Here is a 21,512-nt window from a genome sequence, read left to right on the forward strand (position 1 = left end):
CTTTGGGAAGGCCATGCAGTCTTTGAAAGAAGCTACTATCTTGAACATTGTAATTTGAGAGTCTCCATTCGCACTTCTTAGGGATCAACAAGGTTTGCTGGGATTTAGAAAATTCTTCCTGAATCAAGAACCAAGACAATTGATGGTGGATGCCATTTCTTACATTTCATTTCAAATAGCCTTTTTCATAATAATGTATAACTCTCAGGGCACATGTGCTATTGTACTATTAGTTCTCCGCTAAGCACTTCATCTGCGTCGATTTAGTATATTAGGTTGGTGCAAAAGTAATTACGGTTTTTGCAATTATTTTTAACCTGTTAAACTGCAATTACTTTTGCAGCAAACTAATGTGATGTAGGTATTATCATTCCCATTGTTTGGATGAGTTGAGTCTTGAGAGAGTTTACATAATTTGCCTAAGGTAACAGTAAAAATATCAAAAGTCAGCCTTAGTTCTGTTTGATACCAAGGGCTACAATTTAATCAGCATACTCTATAACTTCTGATTCATTCTTCAAAAGGAGTTCTCTGGATTAAGGGTGTCTGTACATCTTTAATATTAGTCACAGAATTATATTGCAGGTTAAAAATAGATTTTAAAAATATTCTTTTCCCATGAGTTGCCCAGTGGAAAAAGTTTTTCAATTGAGTTGTACCTCTTAAGTTTTATCCCTATTTTATCTAAGTGTCTTCACTTTTGTTTCCTTTGTGTATGTATCTGTTTTACTTCCTTTGCTGGTTTTCCAGTGCAGCAGACTTCTTGCTTTCTATTTCTTCAGTATTTTCCTGCCCTCTGCTATAGTTCAGTACCTAGTCATTCATCAAAAGTTTGCTAATTAAATGATTCCTTTTATACTAGAACATTCCCAAGAAGGAAATTGTTTCATTTACCATATTCCTATTTTTGTTTCTAGTGATTATGTTTCATTAAATTTATTGGGATAACATTGGTTAATAACATTATATAATTTCAGGTATACATGATTATAATTTGGCATCTGTGTACTACTGTGTTTCCCCGAAAATAAGACCTAGCCAGACAATCAGTTGTAATGCATCTTTTGGAGCAAAAATTAATATAAGAAACTGGTATTATATTATATTATGTTATGTCATGTCATATTATACTATATTATATACCGGGTCTTATAGTAAAATAAGATCGGGTCTTATATTAAGTTTTGCTCCAAAATATGCATTAGAGCTGATTGTCTGGCTGGGTCTTATTTTCGGGGAAACACAGTATGTTGTATGCTGACCACCCAAAGTCTAGTTTCCTTACATTACCATAGATTTGACCTCCTTTACCCACTTCACGGTCCTCCCACCCTCTTTTCCCTCTGGTAAATACCATTTTCTATCTGAGTTCATTTTTATTTGATTTTTTAAAATCTTTTTCACATGTGAAAACAAATCAATCTTAAACTTGAAGAAATCTGAGAACCGTAATGCCTAGAGTAAACTGATACTGAACAAATCTGTAAGTGTGTCAGTTGCTGCTCACCCTTGGGTTACTTGATCATCAGTAGTAACATAGAGCAGTGGTCTTCAGATTAATGTGGGTGTTGCCAAACTTCCTGCTACAACAGTGAATGTATTCTGTGGCCCTTAGAGGCCTCCAGTGTCCCTGTTTGACTACTCTACTTCATCAGTTAGTGATGGATCTGATTAACTCTGCAAAGCTCTGTTAATACAGTGAATGTGCTCAGGGCATGGCTGATATATTGATTGACTAATGGTGATTTTAAACGTAGCATCAGAATTAGGTGAAGATTCAACCACACTTTTCGCCTCATCTTCATCCTTCAAATTCTGAGAATGGCCAAGGAAGAAATAGGTATGGAGGGTGAAAGTATGTGCATGGATATGTGGTAGGTGAACTATAGCCTGATTGATTTAAAACAAATGTAAAGGATAATGATAATTGATAGTATGTTTGAGCCCTTAGCATGTGTGAGACATTGTGTTAAGAATTCTCACAGCTCTTTGTAATAGATGCTCTTATTATACTCATTTTAAAGATGAGACTAAAGCATAAAGAATTTAATTAATGCATCTCAGTTCACATAACTCCTAGATGTTTGGATTCAGATTTGTATCCATGCCATTTGAAAATAATGTCTGTTAATTCCATCATATACTATAGCTATTTTTCTTAATTTCTTATGCTTTCTTTTATTTATACAAAATAGTTCATTATAGATATTCATAAATCCAGGGTGTTCTCATTTAGATAAACAGTTTGTAGAACTTCAAAATATCACTGAATGTTTATCATAGCACGAAAACTTTAGACTTATTTGTTTTCTATAATTTCTTTCAAATATAGTAAAATAATTTATTATCATTGGGAAAAAATCCTCATTTATAGATACATAGATGTTTAAATTTCAAATAACAATGCTTTTTAAAAGTATTTAAAAATCTTTGTGTTATTCAGTGCATTGCCATTCTGGAAAAAAAATAAATAACTTGTCAGAATAAAAGCCCCTTAAATGGACTCCAAATTGGTAGCCAAACATGCAATTCAAATAGCATTTTCTTGTACCCTACTTAAGGAAGTATTTTGCTATCTTCGTCATTAATGGCTGTAATATTCCCAGTAAAGAAAATGCAGGTGATATTGGCTTGATGTGTGATGGATTTATTACTAGGGTGTGGCTACAAACAAAACTATTCAAAATGAATGAATAGCTTCACCTGCCACAGTGCACCTTTACAGACTGGAAGTACTGTGTGTGCACCCATCTTCATCTTAGCTACTTCGTTGGTTCTAAAATATTAGATAGATTTGGCTTTCACCAATTCTTAAAAGAAAAAAGAAGAAAAAAACACAATTTATTGTAGTCAGGTTGACTTGTTCTCTGTTGTGCTCAGAATAAAGAAAAGAATCCAGAGTATAAGAAAAATGGGCAACTGAAAGGAACCCTTATGTATACGTATCCTGTATTGGAGAAGTATATATAAAGAGTTTTAACAACATTGACCCTAAGCTGTGGTCTCCTTATTCTTTGTAACGCGGTAGATTTTCAAGGGCTGTAATAAAAATAATCCTACACTATCGTTTCTTTATGATAATGAACTCAGCAAATACTCATTAACACACACCAGGTCACATATGGGTGGTCAGTGGACAGGCTGGATCAGAACCGTCTGGGACATTTACAGACAGAAATATTCGTGGATTTCTCCCCTAGAGATGCTGATACAGTGGGTCTTAAGTTATGCCCTGGAATTTCTGTATGCTCATAGGCGTCCATGCTCAGGGATAAATTCAGAAGAGTGGTTTTTAACTGAGGGCAATGTTTGGCAATGTCTGGAGTAATTTTTGGTTTTCTCAACTGGGAGGGTGTGTGTGCTATCATTATCGAATGGGCAGAGGCCAGGGATGCTGTTAGATATCCTACAATGCACAGGACAACTCATGTACTCGCCAAAAAAAGTTATCCAATCTAAAATGTCAGCAGTGCCAAGATTAAGAAATGCTGTTCTAGAGAACCTAAAGATGTATTTACAAAGATTCCATAATTAATCAGGGTGAATAAAAAATGCAGAAAAATATAATTCATTCATAATTGAATAAGTCATTGGTCCAAAGAATAAAATAAGCACAATTTAAAAAATATTTTACCTTTAGATTATTAGTTATTTTATAGTATGACTAGAAACATTCTAGTTGAAAAAGTATATGAGAGAAATCTTGAAGAGTTATCTGCAATTGGTAGGATATTTTTAATGAGAATTATCTAGATAGATTAATGCCTGTACTTCAAAAAAATATTAAGGATTTTTTACTGTTCCTGAAATTTTAATAAGGAGAAGAAAAGTTTACTGACAGACAGCAGAAATTATTTTTAAAATAATATTAATAACTTTGCAGTGAAAATAGGACCATTTCCATAAGTGGTGTTTAAACAAGCAAACCAACAATCAAATCTAGGAAGAGTTCAGACGATTTTTTTTTTTTTTTTTTTTTATAGTTTCGTCCTTATATTACTCACCCTTACATATTCTTTTTCCTAGTTTTATATCATCCCTAGAGATTATATGCTCACAAGCGGGACATATAATACATTACTGAAAGTAATTTTGGTTGCGGTCAGTATAGGGTTTGGATTAATTATGTAACCAATTAAATCCTCAAATATCTCCACTGCTAACAATAAACATTTAATTTTCAGAGAGAAACACAGGAAGCTATGTTGAACACCTTTTATAATCACAGGGATAACTAAATTTTCAAACATTGAGGAATTCTGCTATTTTGTCAAAGAACCTGAGGCAGACTGACTTAATCAAAATAATAACAAACCCACGTGTTTTTTTGTTTTTGTTTTGTTTTTAGCTATCTCATGCATCTCTGATGATAACCAGTCAGCAGAGATGACCGAATGCCTCAAGAAGACAAATAGCATGCCTCCGCTGGTGCAAGAATGTACCGTTCCATGTGGAAATGACTGCACCTTCACGGCTTGGTCCAAATTTACGCCCTGCTCCACAAATTGTGAAACAACCCGGAGTAGAAGGCGACAGATCACAGGTAAGGTGTGCTTTTCACTCCTTAGTTTCAGATAAGGGATGCACTCCTGAACTTTCCAATGACAACAGAAGCTGTAGAAGGAGAGGAAATTACATCAGATCTCTCTGCTCCCTTTTCCCTATCTTCCCCCCTCCCCCATCCTCCCTCGTTCCCCTTCCCCCTAGTCCCCTTCCCCTCTGTGCCTATGCTTAGCACATACTGTGTATTCAATTATAATACATGTGAAATGAATGAAAGATGTGAAGCGTTCTGTGTCTATAAAGTTGTTCTCTATACAGCTTTATAACCTTTGTAGTCCTAAACGGCAGTATATTCACCAACTTCCCTAGAGTAGTTAATGGCTGAGTTTCTAGTGTTTGTCATGCTGAGAACTCAGCAAGGTTGAAAGCACTCACTGATTTGTAAAGAACATCAAAGGTACATCTAACCTTTATCATTGTCATTTGTCATTATTTTATAAGCAATGTGACATTTACAAATTTTAGCAGTGGAAGGCAAAAATCAAGTTGTGTATATATTCTTGTTTGTGGTATATTAATAATTATTCATTCTGTTTGCATCCATGAAATTTAATGGGAATTAAAGCAATTACTAGTATAAATGGGGTCCTTGAGCAATTTTTGCCTGTAATATACAAATAATTGATGCAGTAGTGTATTTAACTGCTTGTCTAGGTAAACATGCCAGAACTTCTCTTAATTCTATGTGTATTTGTATAAGGAGAAAACTTGATTCAGGGAAAGGAGAACCAAAAGAAAAATGCCAAAATAATCATGGGATATTAAAATTGGTATTGACATTAAAAAACTCAGCACAGATGACCACTTGTTCTTACTGGCAGTTCAAGTACTAATTCTCTTGTTTCCGAGACCTTTTTGTTTGAATGCACTGCTTGTAAAATTGTCTTAAATTTAACTCACTCTAATGGATTTACTTAATGGGTGAGAGGCTTTAACAGGATTTCTGCATGCAAATCAGAACCCCATTCATTCAAGTGTAGGTGAAACTTATGATTACAAATAGAAATATCAAATAAAATACGCTGTCCTTTGTGTTCTCCTACGGAAATCTGTACATATATAATTTTATGCAACATTACTTATATTCGAATATAAAACAAATTTCTTATAGAGAAACAATATAACGGGTTACAATGTGTATGACAGGAATAATTTCAAGTTCAATGGACAACTAGCAAAACTTGGTTTGCATGTTCTTACATAATGCTTTAGGAGTCATTATCCAGTTATTCTCTATAAATCTTTGACTTCTTTAGAAGGAAAATAAAGTTTTAATTAGTTGCTTGTTTTTCTTTGTCTTGAAGCTTGCTAATGATATTTTGTACTTGCAAACTGAGAAAGGAAAATATTGAAAATCCTAGGATATTCATTCATTTTACAACCAGCATAGTTTGTTATAAATTTTCAAAACTTTGATGAATTTAACTTTTATTTAAAATATGCTTTTTGTGTAAATATTAAAGAACTGATTAACTTTCTTCTGGTAACTCTATCCTAAGAATTATTCATACTAAAAACTATTTTGAATTTTTTTCACACAATAACTGCTATGATTTTAGCTGGCTAATTAATCTTTTGTGTATCTTAATATCTAGGTGACATCCAAATAAGAGGTCAATTCTATGAAAATTGAGTTGTTGGGAAAAATCAGTCAAATAAATCACTTAGTGTCATTGTTAAAAAAAAAGTAGTGAATTAAAATTTTCAACTTCTGATGACTTATTTTTTTTTTGTTGTGATGGAGTGCTTGTAGTTTGTCTTCTCCGTGTAATTTGGCAGTAAACTTAATAAGCAATCACTAGCATGAGTAGCAATAAAAGGCACAATCTTAGATCATAAAACAATGCCACTCTTTAACACCAACATATAGAGAAGAATACACAAATACAAGCCCATCCATTGACTAGGGAACAATCTAGGGTGTTTTTCTTTTTTCCATTTTTAATAAGAGGCTTTGATTCAAATTCAATATTTGGGTGTTCTGTGTATTGTGCTTGAACTAGATCAATACAGGTTTTAGATAGAGTGGCAATTAAAACAGTTGTTTCTTTAATAAATGTTGGAAATAATCCATTACATAGACAATCTCTGGGTTTTATATACATATAAGAACTGGATAACTATTACACACATATTTAACATTTGTAGTTCTGTGTTTTTGAGGGATTAGTTACACATTTCCCTCTGATGTAAGGGGGGGAATGTCTTGGGAATTCTAGTGGGTGTTGATTTTTTTTAAATTAGTACTAGCTGGTTCAAATCCAAAGGTTATGCTGATTTTGACTAGAAGATAATCAAAGAAAGGACCATTCATAATTTGTTTCTTATGAGAACTATTTCTGCATTGACTAACTTGTTCAAATCCTTCTTCAAACAGTGATGCCACATAATTAAGAAGGATATCACAAATATAGAGACAGCGTATTTTTGTACAAAATATTTGTTCTGCCAGTAATTTTTGGTTATCTCTCTCTCTCTCTCTCTCTCTCTCTCTCTCTCTCTCTTTCTCTCTCTTGCTCCCTCTCTCCATCCCTCCATCCCTTCCTCTCCCTCCTTTCCTCCTCCCTCCTTCTTTCTCCCTTGTAAAAAAAAAATCTTTCTTAAATTATTCCGTGATAAATTTTTGTTTACCATTTTTGCATACTAGGCTTTGGGAAGACTACAAGAGAATTAGATAGACATGATCCTAACTTAATCGTTAGGTAGATGTGATCCTACAGTCTAATAGGAGATAGAGATTTTTACTACATACATTTATAAGAGTTTTACTACACACAATTACAACACAGTTTAGTAACCGCTCAATAGCTGTAATAAAGGTTGCCATATTGGTTTCTTATTGCTATAACAAATTACTACAAATTTGGTGGCTTTAAAACAACACAGATTTGTAATCTTACAGCTCTGTAGGTGTGAAGTCAGAAATGGGTTTCACAGGGCTAAAAACACGATGTTGGTGGGACTGAATTCCTTTATGGAGGCTCTAGGGAAAATCTGTTTCCTTTCCTTTTCCAGTTTATGTAGGCTGCTCACATTCCTTGGCTCATGATTCTCCCTTCCTCCATCTTGAAATCTAGTAACATTGTATTTCTGACTATTCTTCCATAGTCACATTTCCTGACTTTCTACTCAGTCAAGAAAGGTTCTCTGATTTTAATACCCTGTGCTTAGGTTAGACCCACCCAGATAATCCAGAATAATCTCCTCATTTCAAAGTCCATAATCTTAGTTACAGCTACAAAGTTTAATTTGCCATCTAAGGTAGCATGTTTACAGTTTCCAGGTATTAGGATGTGAACTTCCTTGGAAATTCATTATTCTGCCCACTGCAAACTATGAGTACAGAAGAGCACCTCTTTCAGACCTTGGATGAAGAATGCGTTCAAGGATGGCATTTTGGAGGGTGCGATCTATTCGTTTGGACCTGAAGGACCAGTAGGCATTAACTAGGCTATGAAGGGAGGGTAGAACTGGTGAGAATGTCTGGAGTAGGCCATGCAAAAGCCAGAAGCCACATGAGTAATTTCTAGGAACTGAAAGATGATCCTATCAATATAAGAAACATACAAATTTGTAGAGAATTGTTATACGAGTTTATTTGAATCAAACAAGATATGCCTGGAAGCAAGATCTCAGACTGAGAAAAATGCTTCCAAGAAATGAGTTTGCAGCTTGTAATATGCATTTGGAATTAAGGACGGAAATTAAGAGTACATGAAGGTGGGAAAAAGCAATATGGGGATTGGATTACAGGATAGTTGGAGTTTATGTATTCTCTAGAGCAGGGGTGCCCAAACTGCGGCCCACGGCCAACTGTGGCCTGCAATCCAATTTTAATTGGCCTGCAGCAAATTCCAAAAATATATTTAGTTTACTTAAATAAACGAAGTGAGGCGATACATACTTTACCTCGAGTGAGTGGCCCGGCTGTTTGTGTATTTTACCGCATATGGCCCGTGGTAAATAAACATTGAAAAAAGTTTGGACACCCCTGCTCTAGAGGGTGGTCACCCTTTTGAAGGAGGGGTCTAAAAGGAAGCATTTCAAAGAAGCATCAACCTAGATGCATAGAAACTATGAACAGGGCTTGCTTAAGGCAAAGATAAGCCTTTTACCAAAGAAGTAATGTGCCTGGGGCATGACTACCCATCATAACCTACTCATTTAGGAATTTATGATCAGATCACCTAAGAGGCCACTTCCTTTTTTTTTAAAATCAAAATTAATGGAAGCAAGTTTGTGAACTATGAGGATGAGACAGGCAACGAGTTAATAGGAATGACCTTAGGAGTTAGCAGGAATGAGCTTAAAAATTAACTGCTTGCCTCTGAATCCCCCAGCTAGTCCTGCACCTGTAAGCTGACAAGCACTTTACATCCATCATAGATGGGAACAGAACAGTTCCTGGAGGAAGCCCCCTGCAAGCTGATAAGCACCCAGCATCCATCATGGAGGGGACCGGGATATTTCCCATAAGAAGTCGATTGTAACCCCCTGCAAGCTGATAAGCACCCTACATCCTGCATAGAAAAATATAAAACCCCAGCTAAATACAAACTCACAGCAGCTGTGTATTCTAGACTCTGCCCTGGCAACTTCTCTGCCTGTGCTTCTCTCTGACTTCTACCCCTCTGTCTGGGAGCAGCTGTCTATTCTAGACTCTACCCCCAGGAACTCCTCTACGGGTGCTTCTCTCTTTCCTAAACAGAAACCACAGCAGCTGTCTTCTCTAGACACTGTCACGGGCATCCTCACATCCCAACTTGCCGTAAACCTTTTCTTGCTTCCCTACTTTTCTGAGTATCGTGAATTCTTTCATGTTCTGGGAACAACCAGGGATATCCAGAAACAAAACATGAAACAAAACAAAAGCCCAAAAAAACCCAATAGGCAGGAAGCATACTAATGGGCTCAATCTTAAAGATCCTTGATAAGCATGGTGAATAGTCCAGATTTCATTCTATGAACTATAGTTAGTCACTGAAATCTTTAAAGTAGGTGAATGATATGATCAGATTTCCATCTCTGTAATATGGTCGTGGCTATAGTGGGGGGAATAGATTGAAGGGAGTGAATTATACTGGCAATAAGATCTTGGAAGAAGCTGTTGTAGTGATTTAAGCTGGAGGTTTGGAGGTGAGCTAAATATGGGTGGTATTGTTCAGAATGGAAACAATGGACTGATTCAAGAGATATTTAAATATGTGAAATGATAGATCTTTGCTATTAAACAGATACAGGTAGTAATGATTCAGATTTTGACTTGGTCATGTTGATAAAATTAGGAAATGACAGGAAAAAGAAAGGTTGTGATGTTAAGAGAATAAGTGTGGGTTTTCCCAGGTTGAGTGCAATTGGTCCTTTAGGTGTAGATTTCCAGTCTGGGTCAGAAGCTTGAGCACAAAGTCTGGGCTGAAGATGATGATTAGAGATTTAAGAGACATAGGTGGGTATTTAAACTTTTTGTGTGGGTGAACATGTAGGATCAGAAAAGAGCAGAATCCAGGGCAGTGCCTCCAGGAAGCCCATCAGTTGAGGGAGATACAGAGGGAGAATTCAAAGACAAGATGTGCTCAGAGGGATGGTGGGGGCATGGGGTAGGGACTAAAAGGTAAGGTATAATATGGAACTTGGAAAGGATGTTTCAAGAATGGTGGTGAAGTCAACACTCTGAAGTATCATTGAACAACCAAGTCTGAAAGATAAGGGATAAAACATATTCCAGGGCTTTGTTTTATTATTATACTTTGGAAAGAGTTAAGTAGTTTCAAGCAACAGGTAGGCTCAGAAACCATGGTTAAGTGTGTTGAGACAAGAGTGGAAATTGAAGAGATGGAGACAACAGTACTTTATGGACATTTGGGGAGCACCAGAGAGTTGGGCATGTTAAACGCTGATAGGAATGAGCTAGTCATCGCCATTGATGTATCTCTTAAGCAGTAAATTCTTACAGCTATGACAGAGACTGTGCTTCTCAAACATATTCTCAGTCAGTGCCCTTCGTGGTAGAAGCAAGTGAATACATCCTCCCAGAGTGACAGTGGTGAGGCTGAAGCTCCTCCAAGATCATTTCAGGTCCTATAGGAATGCTTCTTGTTTATTGTGGCCCTAAGTATCAGGGAAGGTCATAGATTCAATTGTCAGGTGATAACTGTAGAATTGTGAGTAAGGTAAACTATCTGACAATGAGAAATTAATCCAAGCATCAGCATGTATCAAGTATTTATAAAATAACCATAAAGAGTAGAAATAGACCAAATAAAGCTGCCTACTTTGTGTGTGTGTGTTTTTTTGTTTTGTTTTGTTTTTTTGTGTGTGTGTTTTTTTTAGCAACTAAGCAAGGCTAGCTAATAACTTACTAAAGACGAAACAAAAGTAAAGTTACTAGATCTAGGAACATTTTTTAGGTCTCTAGATGCTATGTGTTGGCAACGAAATTGAATCAAGTTATAGGCTGACTTAGGATCCAATAAACATAATTGTCAAGTACTCAGAGCTGTGAAAAATGACTTTGCATTATCATTATTCAAAGTTGGGATCACAGCTAAATAGTCCATCAAAGTCATTCGATAAGGTAAAGTCATATTCTAGAATACTTAAGTTAAAAATTTCTCTCCAGGTAGAAGCTATAGCTTTTTCTCAGATTAAATGACCCAATATGATTTAAGCACTCTGTTGTTTCTGTTAGTATTTGCGAGCTGCCAGATAGTGGAAACCAAAATAAGTTCTACTTTGTCTACCATACCCCAAGTGACAATCCACCTCACTCCATTGTATGGGAAGGTATTATTTTGTTCCTTGAATAAATAAACTCTGTTTTTAAGAAAATCATTTGAAAAAAAGGGAAGGAGTTAATATTTACACTATTTTGTTGGTTTCCCTGGCAACCATCAATTTCACGGAAAAATGGAGACAAGGCAATCCTGGGTTTATCAACAAATTGTAGGGAAAATAATAAATAAATTAAGAGTTTCCTAGCTGTTGAGCCCTTGTAGTGAACATTGTCTAAGTATTTTGTGCCACTCTTTAACATGAAAACACTTTTTTTTCTTTTCAAATTAACCTGAATTTCACAATTACTCTGGGAGTTGCTTCCATTATCGTAGGATTTAATTCTATGTACAATGGAATGAAAACAAAGACTTCATTTTTATTTAAGATTTAATATTCTAAGAGTTTTTAAGTATAATAATGTGAGTGACTTTTAATAAAACAGCAGATATGAAATTAATATATCAATGTCTCTTGTTGGAACAGGGAAAAGCAGGAAGAAGGAGAAATGCCAGGATGCTGACTTGTACCCTTTAGTGGAAACGGAGCTGTGTCCTTGTGACATATTTATATCTCATCCATACGGAAATTGGTCAGATTGCATTCTTCCCGAAGGCAGAAGGGAGCCTCAGCGAGGATTGCTGGTACAAGGAGACAGCAAAGAATGTGGAGAAGGCATGCGCTTTCGAGCAATAGCCTGTTCCGATAAAAATGGAAGACCTGTTGAGCCCTCCCACTGCAGCAGCTCTGGTAAGAAGATGGATAAGGAGTAACAGATGAGAACAATGACATACAGTTTAGGTGGTTTGTCCAAGGTCTAGAATCAGTAGCTTTGTTATTTAATAATTGTTCTCCTTTGTCAGTAACACACTGCCTGTCATAAAATATGGACATACGAATGAAACTATGTATGTCTCGCTGATTATCTGGAATGTGAGTATTTTTGATCCTTGAAGACTCACTTCACTCTGTATTCACCTTGGAGCACCTGTTTGCTGGTGGTGAGTACAGTTGCTCTACGTTATTGAGAAGGCCAAAGCCCAATACAAATGAATCCATTTTGTGGTGTTTATTGGCGCTCTGGTCATATATAGAGAAGGAATGAGGCCTGAAACTCTTCTAAGGGAGTTGACAAAATACTAAGGAAAAAGTTAATATTAATGTATAAATGCACCCAGATTAATAGAATAAAACTGTAAAAAAAAAGGCAATCTGGGAGAGTTTTGTGAGATATTAATCAGGTAGAAGACTTTTTCTTTTTTTTTGAACCCTGGGAGAATTTGATATGGGTGAAAGGAGAAAAGAATAAAGATTAAATACAGTCGTGGTAATTGTTGATGGAAGAGGTTGAGACTCATGATTACAAGATAGTTTATGAATTTCCTGCTCTATTTTTGGTGTTTTTTTACTACCTTATAAAAGAAAATTAAAAAGTTAGAAATTTTACAGAAAGTATGGAAAGAGAGAATTTGTGTTTGAGTGGCAAACTGGGAAAACTGATTGATTTTGGACTTTGTTGTCAAAGTCTTATGTTCCAAAAACCTTTCTCAATAATACCGAGAGTTGGAAATTGAATTTAGTACTAACGTACAAGTCAAGTAAATGATAATTTGTCTTTATTGCCAATATATTAGCTTGCTGTCATTTAAGATATACCTACATCTTCATAGGAATGCAATTTTAAGTTTAATGATTTTTTTTTTAAATTGGTATTATCATTGCTCTGCTTCCCAGGTTAGTCTACAGCATTGTTTTCAGTGATTTGACTTTCAGAAACATTAAATACATCTCATGAAGTAATGGACACATTTTATGGATGCCAAAGCTGGTTGACTCTAATCTTGGTTTTTCAGCATATATCTATATCTGTGTCTATATCTATATCTGTATCTGTATCTGTATCTGTATCTGTATCTGTATCTGTATCTGTATCTGTATCTGTATCTGTATCTATAGCTATATATCTACATCTACATCTGGTATATAACATGTTAATTTGATACATTTATATATTGTAATGATTGACAATGTGGTGATAGTTAGTACCGCTATCTTATATAATTATCATTTCTTTTTAGTGGTTGAAATAATTAAGTTCAAGTCTTTCAGCAAGTTTGATAATATCACACTATTGTTGGCTCTATTTAGTATACTGTGCATTAAATCTCTAGGAGTTATTTACTACTGGTTGCAAGGTTTTACCCTTAAACAACCTCTATCCTATCCCTCTACCCACACCGTCCCCTAGTAACTACCATTTTACTCTCTGTTTTTATAAGTTTGGCTTTTTTCTATTCCACATATAAATAATATAATATTGCATTTGTCTTTCTCTGTCTGACTTACCTTACTTAGTATAATAGATCAAATCAAGGTACATTCATGTTTCCACAAATGGCCGGATATCTTTCTCATAGCTGAATAACATTCCATTGTTTATATATACCATATCTTTATCCATTCATCTGTTGATGGGCACTTACGTTGTTTCTATATTTTGAGTATTACAAATAATGCTGCAATAAACATGGGAGTACATGTACTTCTTCCATATAATTCTCATTCTCTTTGGATATATACTCAGAAGTGGAATTGCTGGATCAAATCTTAGTTCTGTTTTTAATTTCTTGAGGAACCTTCATATTGTTTTCCACAATGGCTGAACCAGTTTACATTCCCACCAATGATGTACAGGGAAATCCCTTTTCTCCCACTTTCTTGACACTTTTTATTTGTTCTTGATGATAGCCATTCTGATAGATGTAAGGTGGTATCCCATTGTGGTTTTGATTTTTGCATTTCCCTGATGATTAGTGATGTTGAGCATTTTCTTGTATACCTGTTGGCCATGTAGATGTTTTCTTTGGAAAAAAAGTCTATTTAGTTTCTTTGCCTATTGTTAATTTAATTGTTTGTGTTGTTGATGTTATTGAGTTGTATACATTCTTTATATATTTTGGATATTAACCCCTTATCCAGTATTTGGTTTGCAAACATTTTCTCCCATTCTGTAAGCTGCCTTCTCATTTTTTCAGTTGTTTCTTTTGCTGTGCAGAAGCTTTTAATTTTGATATAGTACCATTTTTTTTTAATTTTTTTTTTTTGAGTTCTGCTTTTACTTTTTGTGCTCGTAGTGTCATATCCAAAAAGTCATTGCCAAGACCAATGTGAAGGAGCTTCTTCCCTACATTTTCTTCTAGTTGTATGGTATGAAGTCTTAGGTTTAAGTCTCTGGTCCATTTTGAGTTAATTTTGTGAGTGGTGAAGAATAGGGTCCAACTTCATTTTTTTTACATGTGTTTATCCAGTTTTCCCAACATTATTTATTGAAGAGACTATCATTTCCTATCAGATGTTCCTAACTCCCTTGTTGAATACTAGTTGACCAAATATGGGGGTTAAATTCTGAGCTCCCTAACCTGTTCTATTGGTTTATGGGTCTATTTTTATGCTAGTACTATACTGTTTTTATTACTATAACTCTGTGGAACAGTTTGAAATCAGGAAGTGGTGATTTGAACAAGAGTGGTGAGAGTGAGCAACCTTGTCTTGTTCCTGATCTGAGAGGAAAAGCCTTCATTTTTTTGAATATAATATCAGCTGTGGGTTTGTCATAGATGGCCTCTAATACGTTGAAGTGCATTCCTCCTATACCCAATCTATTCAGGGTTTTTTATCATAATAGCATGTTGTATTTTGTCAAATGCTTTTTCTGCATCTGTTGTGATGATGATGTGATTTTTATTTTTCGTTCTATTAATGTGATATATTGCATGTTTTGATTTATGTGTGTTGAGCCATCCTTGTATCCCAAGGATGAATCCCACTTGTCGTGGTGTTTAATCCTTTTAATGTGTCCAATTCAGTTTGCTAATACTGTGTTGAGAATATTTGCATCTATATTGGTCTATAGTTTTCCTGTAGTGTCCATGTCTGGCTTTGGTATCAGGGTAATGCTGGCATTGTAGAATTAGATTAGAAGTGTTCCATCATCTTCAATTTTGTTTAGAAAGAGTTTGAGAAGTATCGGTTCTCTACCACCTCTGCTGGAAAAGTAGTCACTACTACCACTGATAGCCTAGCCGCTTGCCGTGTCACCCTGGGATGTCAGGGAGTACCTTAGCAACTTCTTTCCTTTCCGTTCCCTCTAAACTCCTCTCTATCCCACTCCAGTGAAATTCTGAACTCTCCCTTTAGGCAGGCTGGACTTAAAAAATTATCTTGCCCATTGGTATCTGTCCAGTTTTGTACTCTCTAGGTTCTTTCTTTCATGATTGCAATGAGTGAGGATGGGCCAGTTTGCTGACTCCCGTGCATATGCAGCCTTCATCAATATACCTTTATTTATTTTCAGATGCACAGGTGGGCTAGAAACCTGCAGGTTTCTGAGAGTAATGTGTAGAGGCACTTTTGCTTGGTAATGGATGTCTAATTAGTTGTTATAAAAAGGGAAGAGAAGGGAGGAATGTCTTATGCCACCATGATACTGATGTCTCCTCCATAACGGTTTATTTATCCATTCATTTGATAAAACCCTATATGTTGAACACCTGCTCTTTATATGAAACACCTGGTCCTTTTCTATGATTTGGATATATAGTTATAGAGAAATCAGGAAGTTGTGCAGTTTATCGTCCAGTGGGTGATAGAAACAAAACAAAAGGAATCTCAAGTCTTAATTAGCACTTAGGAGGCTGAGTAGAAAATCTTCAGATAGACTTCATGGAAGTCCTTACCGAAGTGACATACATTTGAGATGTGAAGAGTGAGAAGAAGGCAGGCAGCCATGTGAAAATACATGCAAGGTGATTTTAGTTCATGGGACAAGCATGTCCAGATGATGTGAGGCAGAAAGAAGTTCTGGCAAAAACAAAGGAAGCCCTGTGGTTTGAATGTAGAGAGTGAGGATAAAGTTGTGTGAAATGCAGTTGAAGTAGGCAAAGTCTTCTGGGTCTGGATTTAATTTAAGTGCAATCATCACATGGGATGTATGTGTTTCAACAGCTCTTTGGGTAGAATAGCGGTGTATAATGAATGCAGATCCATGGACAGGTCAGCTGTGCAATACATGGTCACACAGACTCTACAGAATCCCTAGTTCTAGTTTACCCTTGATATACAATTTGGGATTAGAAAAAATGAAATTGCATTGCTACAAGTGGACAAGCAATGTTTTTGGAAGAATGGAAAATGCGGAAAAACAATTTCCCAGTGATTCAGTGATAACTGTGTGAATTAACTTTAATTCACAAAATTATAAAGTGAAAATGCAATGTGTTTTGTATCTGATTCCAGATAAAATATGATTGATTTTGGTACGCAATTAATTGTCTTCATTAGTATTTCATCCAGAAATAACTTAGCCTTTGCACCTTAACTCTATTATAGCAATTTTATTAATTGACTATCATATATAAGGAGATATAGAGAGCAGACAAAGATATATAAATAAATAACCACTTTGTGACTTAAAGAACTATCATTTTACATATCCGAAGTCACTGGAAAATATGTGAATTTAATCTTAATACATTTAGAAAGTTTATATTTTCTGTGTACAATTTGAATTTTAAATTATTGAAAGATTTATGTTACCACTACATGTGGACAAGTTTTTGTTGGCCAAGCTGAGAGAACATGCTCAGGGACTGAAAGTTACATCTTTATTATTAACTGAGGGTTAAGAGAACATTTTATAAAGTGTCCTAGCAAAGACTTATGGGTCTCAAAGATAGGACAAAGCTTTTCAACTGGTTGTGAGCTGTCCTTACAAGTCCATCACTAAGAGGGACTGAATAATTATATCCCACCCTTTACTGCAGAAAAAATAGAAAAATTTTAGTCATCTGCAATTTTGCCAAATGACCTATTTCCTAAATCCTCTGCACGTTTGTTTCTTAAGACATTGCAAAGGTCTTCAAATCACCACTTGAGGAATTGACAGTGCCTACTCTGGGGCAAGGAAATGTAGGTTTGACAAGATTAAGAAATGTTTCTGTTTTTCATGCTGAGATTTTGCTTTTCTTGCTTTTTTGTTTTAATGTGAGTGTTGCTATAAAAATTGATGACTACTTTAGAGATTGCTTCTATATATGTTTCTTCATCTCAGTTGCTCTCTTTTAGTTCAGACTTCTCTCACCTTTTCCTGAGATTCATTTCAGTCATTGTTCATCCACCCTTCTCACTTAGTCCTTCCTCCCACCATCATTTTCTCTTATTTCAATGAGGAATTTTTCCAAAAGACAAACCTGTTTCTTTCTCATATAGGTTTTAAACTCTCAATGTCATCCAGTTGTCCAGACCCCCTAGCATGGACTCCAAGCCTTTTATGATTTTGCCTTTTAACCCCTGAAGCTTCATCCTTCTCCCTTACCATGTTGAGCTTCAGCTGTCTTGGGATTTTGCCTGCCTGTCTCAATATATACCATTCACTCTCAAGCGCTTTTGCCTTCTGTTCCTGTACACTTTACTTCTTTTATACCTTTGATGTTTTCTCCTTGCTACCTAATTCTGTAGTTGACTCCTAATAACCTTTCTGGACTTACATTAGAAATGTCATCTCCTTTGGGAAATCATAGGCAGTCTTGCTAGTCAGCTCTCCCCCAACCCTGGGAACCCATTAGTAACTGAGCATATCTTCTTTATGTCCCTTATCACGATACAGGTCCCCAGTCCTAGTGCTTCTCATATTTTATTTATCTACTTTATTGCTGGTCCATTCTGCCACAGAGGGGTGTGTGCTCCTCAGGGAAGGGCTGTGTCTGCTTCATCATTCTGTTACTACAAAACCTAGTAAGTGTTAGCTCATCATATGCTCAATAATTTATAACAAAATGCAGAATTTAAATCCATGCTATATATAAAGAATTTTAATGTACATATGTCTATTAGTTTTCTATGGCTCCTGTAGCAAACCACAAACTTGGTGGCTTAAAACACATTTTATTCTATCACAGTTCTAAAGGTCAGAAGTCCAAAGTCAGTTTCACTGGGTCAAAATCAAGGTGTAATCGGGCCATGCTTCCTTCGATGTGTCTGGGTGAGAACGTTTTTCCTGGCTTTTTCCAGTTTCTAGATCTGTATACCTTGGCTCATAGCCTCTTCCTGAGTCTTCAAAGCCAATGGTACAGCATCTTGCTTCAGTGTCTTATGGCCTTCTTCCATGTCATGTTATCTGTGTGAAATCTTCTTCCTCTTTCTCCCTTTAACAAAGACACTTGTGGTTACTCAGTCTGGGCTGATATTTCAGGACAGTCTTCCCACTTCAATATCCTTAACTTAATCATAACTGCAAAGTCTCTTTTGAGGTAATATTCACAGGTTATAGAGATTAGGGCCTGAATATCTTTGAGGCCATTTTTCAGCCTATTACAATATGTTAAGCTTGTTATATCCAAGCACAACTTCCTATTTTTGAGTTATACTTTTTAAAGACGTGCAAATGAAAAACAATCGAAAACTTCTCTCAAGTTTTAGAAGCATTCCCATAGTGTTATTTTATTTATGTTTGTGGTGTCCACACAGGAGGGATTTGTGTGAATGATTAGTATCATTATCCGGAAAACTATCAGGCATTTTCACTGGCTAAAATATTGTAATGAAGAAAGCAAAAATTACTTATTTCCTTGAATAACAATATGTGGAATCATTATTGTTTGCTTATGCAGGATATAGAAATACCCTTGTCTCCAGGTCATATATTATCTTTATCTTATTTATTACTTATGTTTTGTTTTGTTTTGGTTTGTTTGTTTTTTAAATTTTGATCTATTTAATGATTACTAGAGACAAAGGCTTACTGATAAGATCTCATTTGAAGAGAGGGTTCTGCTACTGAAAGTGTTTAAGGAACTCAATCTAAGAACTCACCTAATGAAGGTGAGTTGGGAACAATGGTTCTCTTAACAAACATAAATGCATCTTTCTTATATAAAAGTATAGAATGATAAATAAATTATATTCATTGTAAATATTCATAGTCTAACGCAGGACTGATTAAGTACTTTCAAATTTGAGATGATCTCACCTCTCTGAGTCATACTACACTTCAGTTTTTTTAAATTACAATGAGATAAAAATTCAGGACATCAACCTATCAAACAATTTCATATACCTATCTTTCTTATCCAGAATTATGTCGAGATACGGAGTCAAGCTTTCTCTGGTGGTTGGAGATTGACTGGAGTTAGACAATGACAGAAGGCATGACTTGGGCCTTCTAGCTTAGTATCTATGGATTTAATTGGAATGCCTCTTCTGAAAAGGCAGTCTGTGTTGTAACCCTTCTCGGGGGAGAAACTCAGGGCCCATGATTAAATCCATGTACAAGTTTCTTTTAACCAAATTGAAATAAAAAGCAGCATATCTTATCTTAAAAGAAAGTAAACAGAACTCCTAAACAAATGTTTTTTTGGTTTTTTTTAATTAAGGAATCAATGTCATTATTCCTTCTTTAATGCAAACAAGTAGATATCTTATAAAGAAGTGCAGAATAACTTTTTGCCTTCATTGCTTTAAAAAATTATTCACATCTGAAACTAACATAAAATTAAATGTCAGCTGTAATTTAAATATAAAAATTAAATTTAAAAAATAGTTCAGTTCCCTAAGATCAGGAATAAAACAGAATGTCCATTTTTGACTTTTATTAACACTCTAATGGAGATTCTAGACAAGACATTTAGGAAGATAAAGCAATCAAAAGTATCTAGATTAAAAAGGAAGAAGTAAAACTATGTCTGTTGGCTAATAATATGATCTTATAAATAGGAAATCTTAAAGAACCCCCCTATAAAACCATTAGAGCTAATAAAGGAATTCATCAAGTTTGTAGGGTACAAGATCATTATGACATCAATTATATTTCAAAGCTGGAAAATATAAACGATCAATATACCAAATGAGTTGCAGTTCTATACACTAACAATGAACAATCAGAAAATAAAATTAAGAAAGGAATTTCCTTGATAATAGCATAAAAAAAAAAAAAAATACTTAGGTATAAATATCACAAAAGAAGGAAAGAATGCACTCTAAAACTTTAAAACACTATTGAAATTACAGAAGACCTAAATAAATGGGAAGATGGCCATGTTCATGGACCAAAAGTCTTACCATTTTTAAAATGCCAATACTCAAATTGATCACAATCCCTATCAAAATCTCAGCTGACTTTTTTAATGAAATCAACAAACTGATCCTAAAATTCATATGGAAATTCAAGACAACAACAATAATTAAACAATCTCAAAAGAAAATAGTAAAGTTAGAAGACTCACACTTCCCAATTTCATACTTACTCCAATAAACTTTAATTAAAAATAAAAGAAACAAACAAAAAAATCTACTACAAAACTCCAGTTATCAAGATAGTGTAGTACTGACATATGGCTAGACATAGATAAATGGAACAGAATTTAAAGTCCACAAATAAATTGTTACATTTATGCTCAACTGATTTTTAAAAAGTATGCCAAGACTGTTCGATGGAGAAAGGATTGTCTCTTCAACAAATGATACTGGAACTGAAGCTCTATAGGCAAATGAATGAAACTTGACCCCTTACACTGTACACAAAAATTAAACAAAATGGATGATAGACTTAAATGTAATAGCTAAAACTATAAAAGTCTTAAAACAGCAATAAAGCTTTGTGACTTGGGCTAGGCAAAGTCATTTTTGCTACAACACCAAAAGTGCTAGCAACAAAAGAAAATATAGATAAGCTGGACTTCACCAAAATTAAAAATGTATGTGCTGCAAAGGATATCATCAAGATCGTATAAAGATAACCCACAAATGGGAAACATATTTGCAAATGATATATCTGATAGGAGACTTGTATCTAGAATATATAAAGATGTCTTATGTATTAACAATAAAAAGACAACCTAGTTGAAAGCTAGGTTGGATCAAAGGATTTAAATATACATTGCTCCAAAGAACATATACGAATGGCTAAAAAGCACATGAAAGGATGTTCAACATCCTTGGTATTAGGGAAATGAGAAAAATAAGGGTTGGTGAGGATATAAAGAAATTGGAACCCTCATACTGGCTGGTGGGAATATAAAATGGTACACTCCTTTGAAAAATTGTTTGGCGGTTCCTAAGAAGATAGTTACTATATGTATCACCCAAAATAAATGAAATATATATCCAAGAGAAATTAAAACACA

General features: G+C 35.0%; 1 protein-coding gene across 3 annotated transcripts in view; it reads left to right on the forward strand.

The window, feature by feature from the left end:
* The window catches only part of THSD7B (thrombospondin type 1 domain containing 7B), an 800,685-nt gene that overhangs the window by 547,880 nt on the left and 231,293 nt on the right, over positions 1–21,512 (forward strand). For all 3 annotated transcript variants that reach the window (XM_074335740.2, XM_019752567.3, XM_088793974.1), the window contains exons 13-14: positions 4,349–4,543; positions 11,821–12,084. In XM_074335740.2, the coding sequence (XP_074191841.2) occupies positions 4,349–4,543; positions 11,821–12,084 (459 nt within the window). The remainder of the gene's footprint in view (positions 1–4,348; positions 4,544–11,820; positions 12,085–21,512) is intronic.

This window comes from Rhinolophus sinicus, chromosome 17 (genome assembly GCF_057876585.1).
Source record: "Rhinolophus sinicus isolate RSI-liver-muscle chromosome 17, RSI-T2T, whole genome shotgun sequence".
Classification (NCBI taxonomy): domain Eukaryota; kingdom Metazoa; phylum Chordata; class Mammalia; order Chiroptera; family Rhinolophidae; genus Rhinolophus; species Rhinolophus sinicus.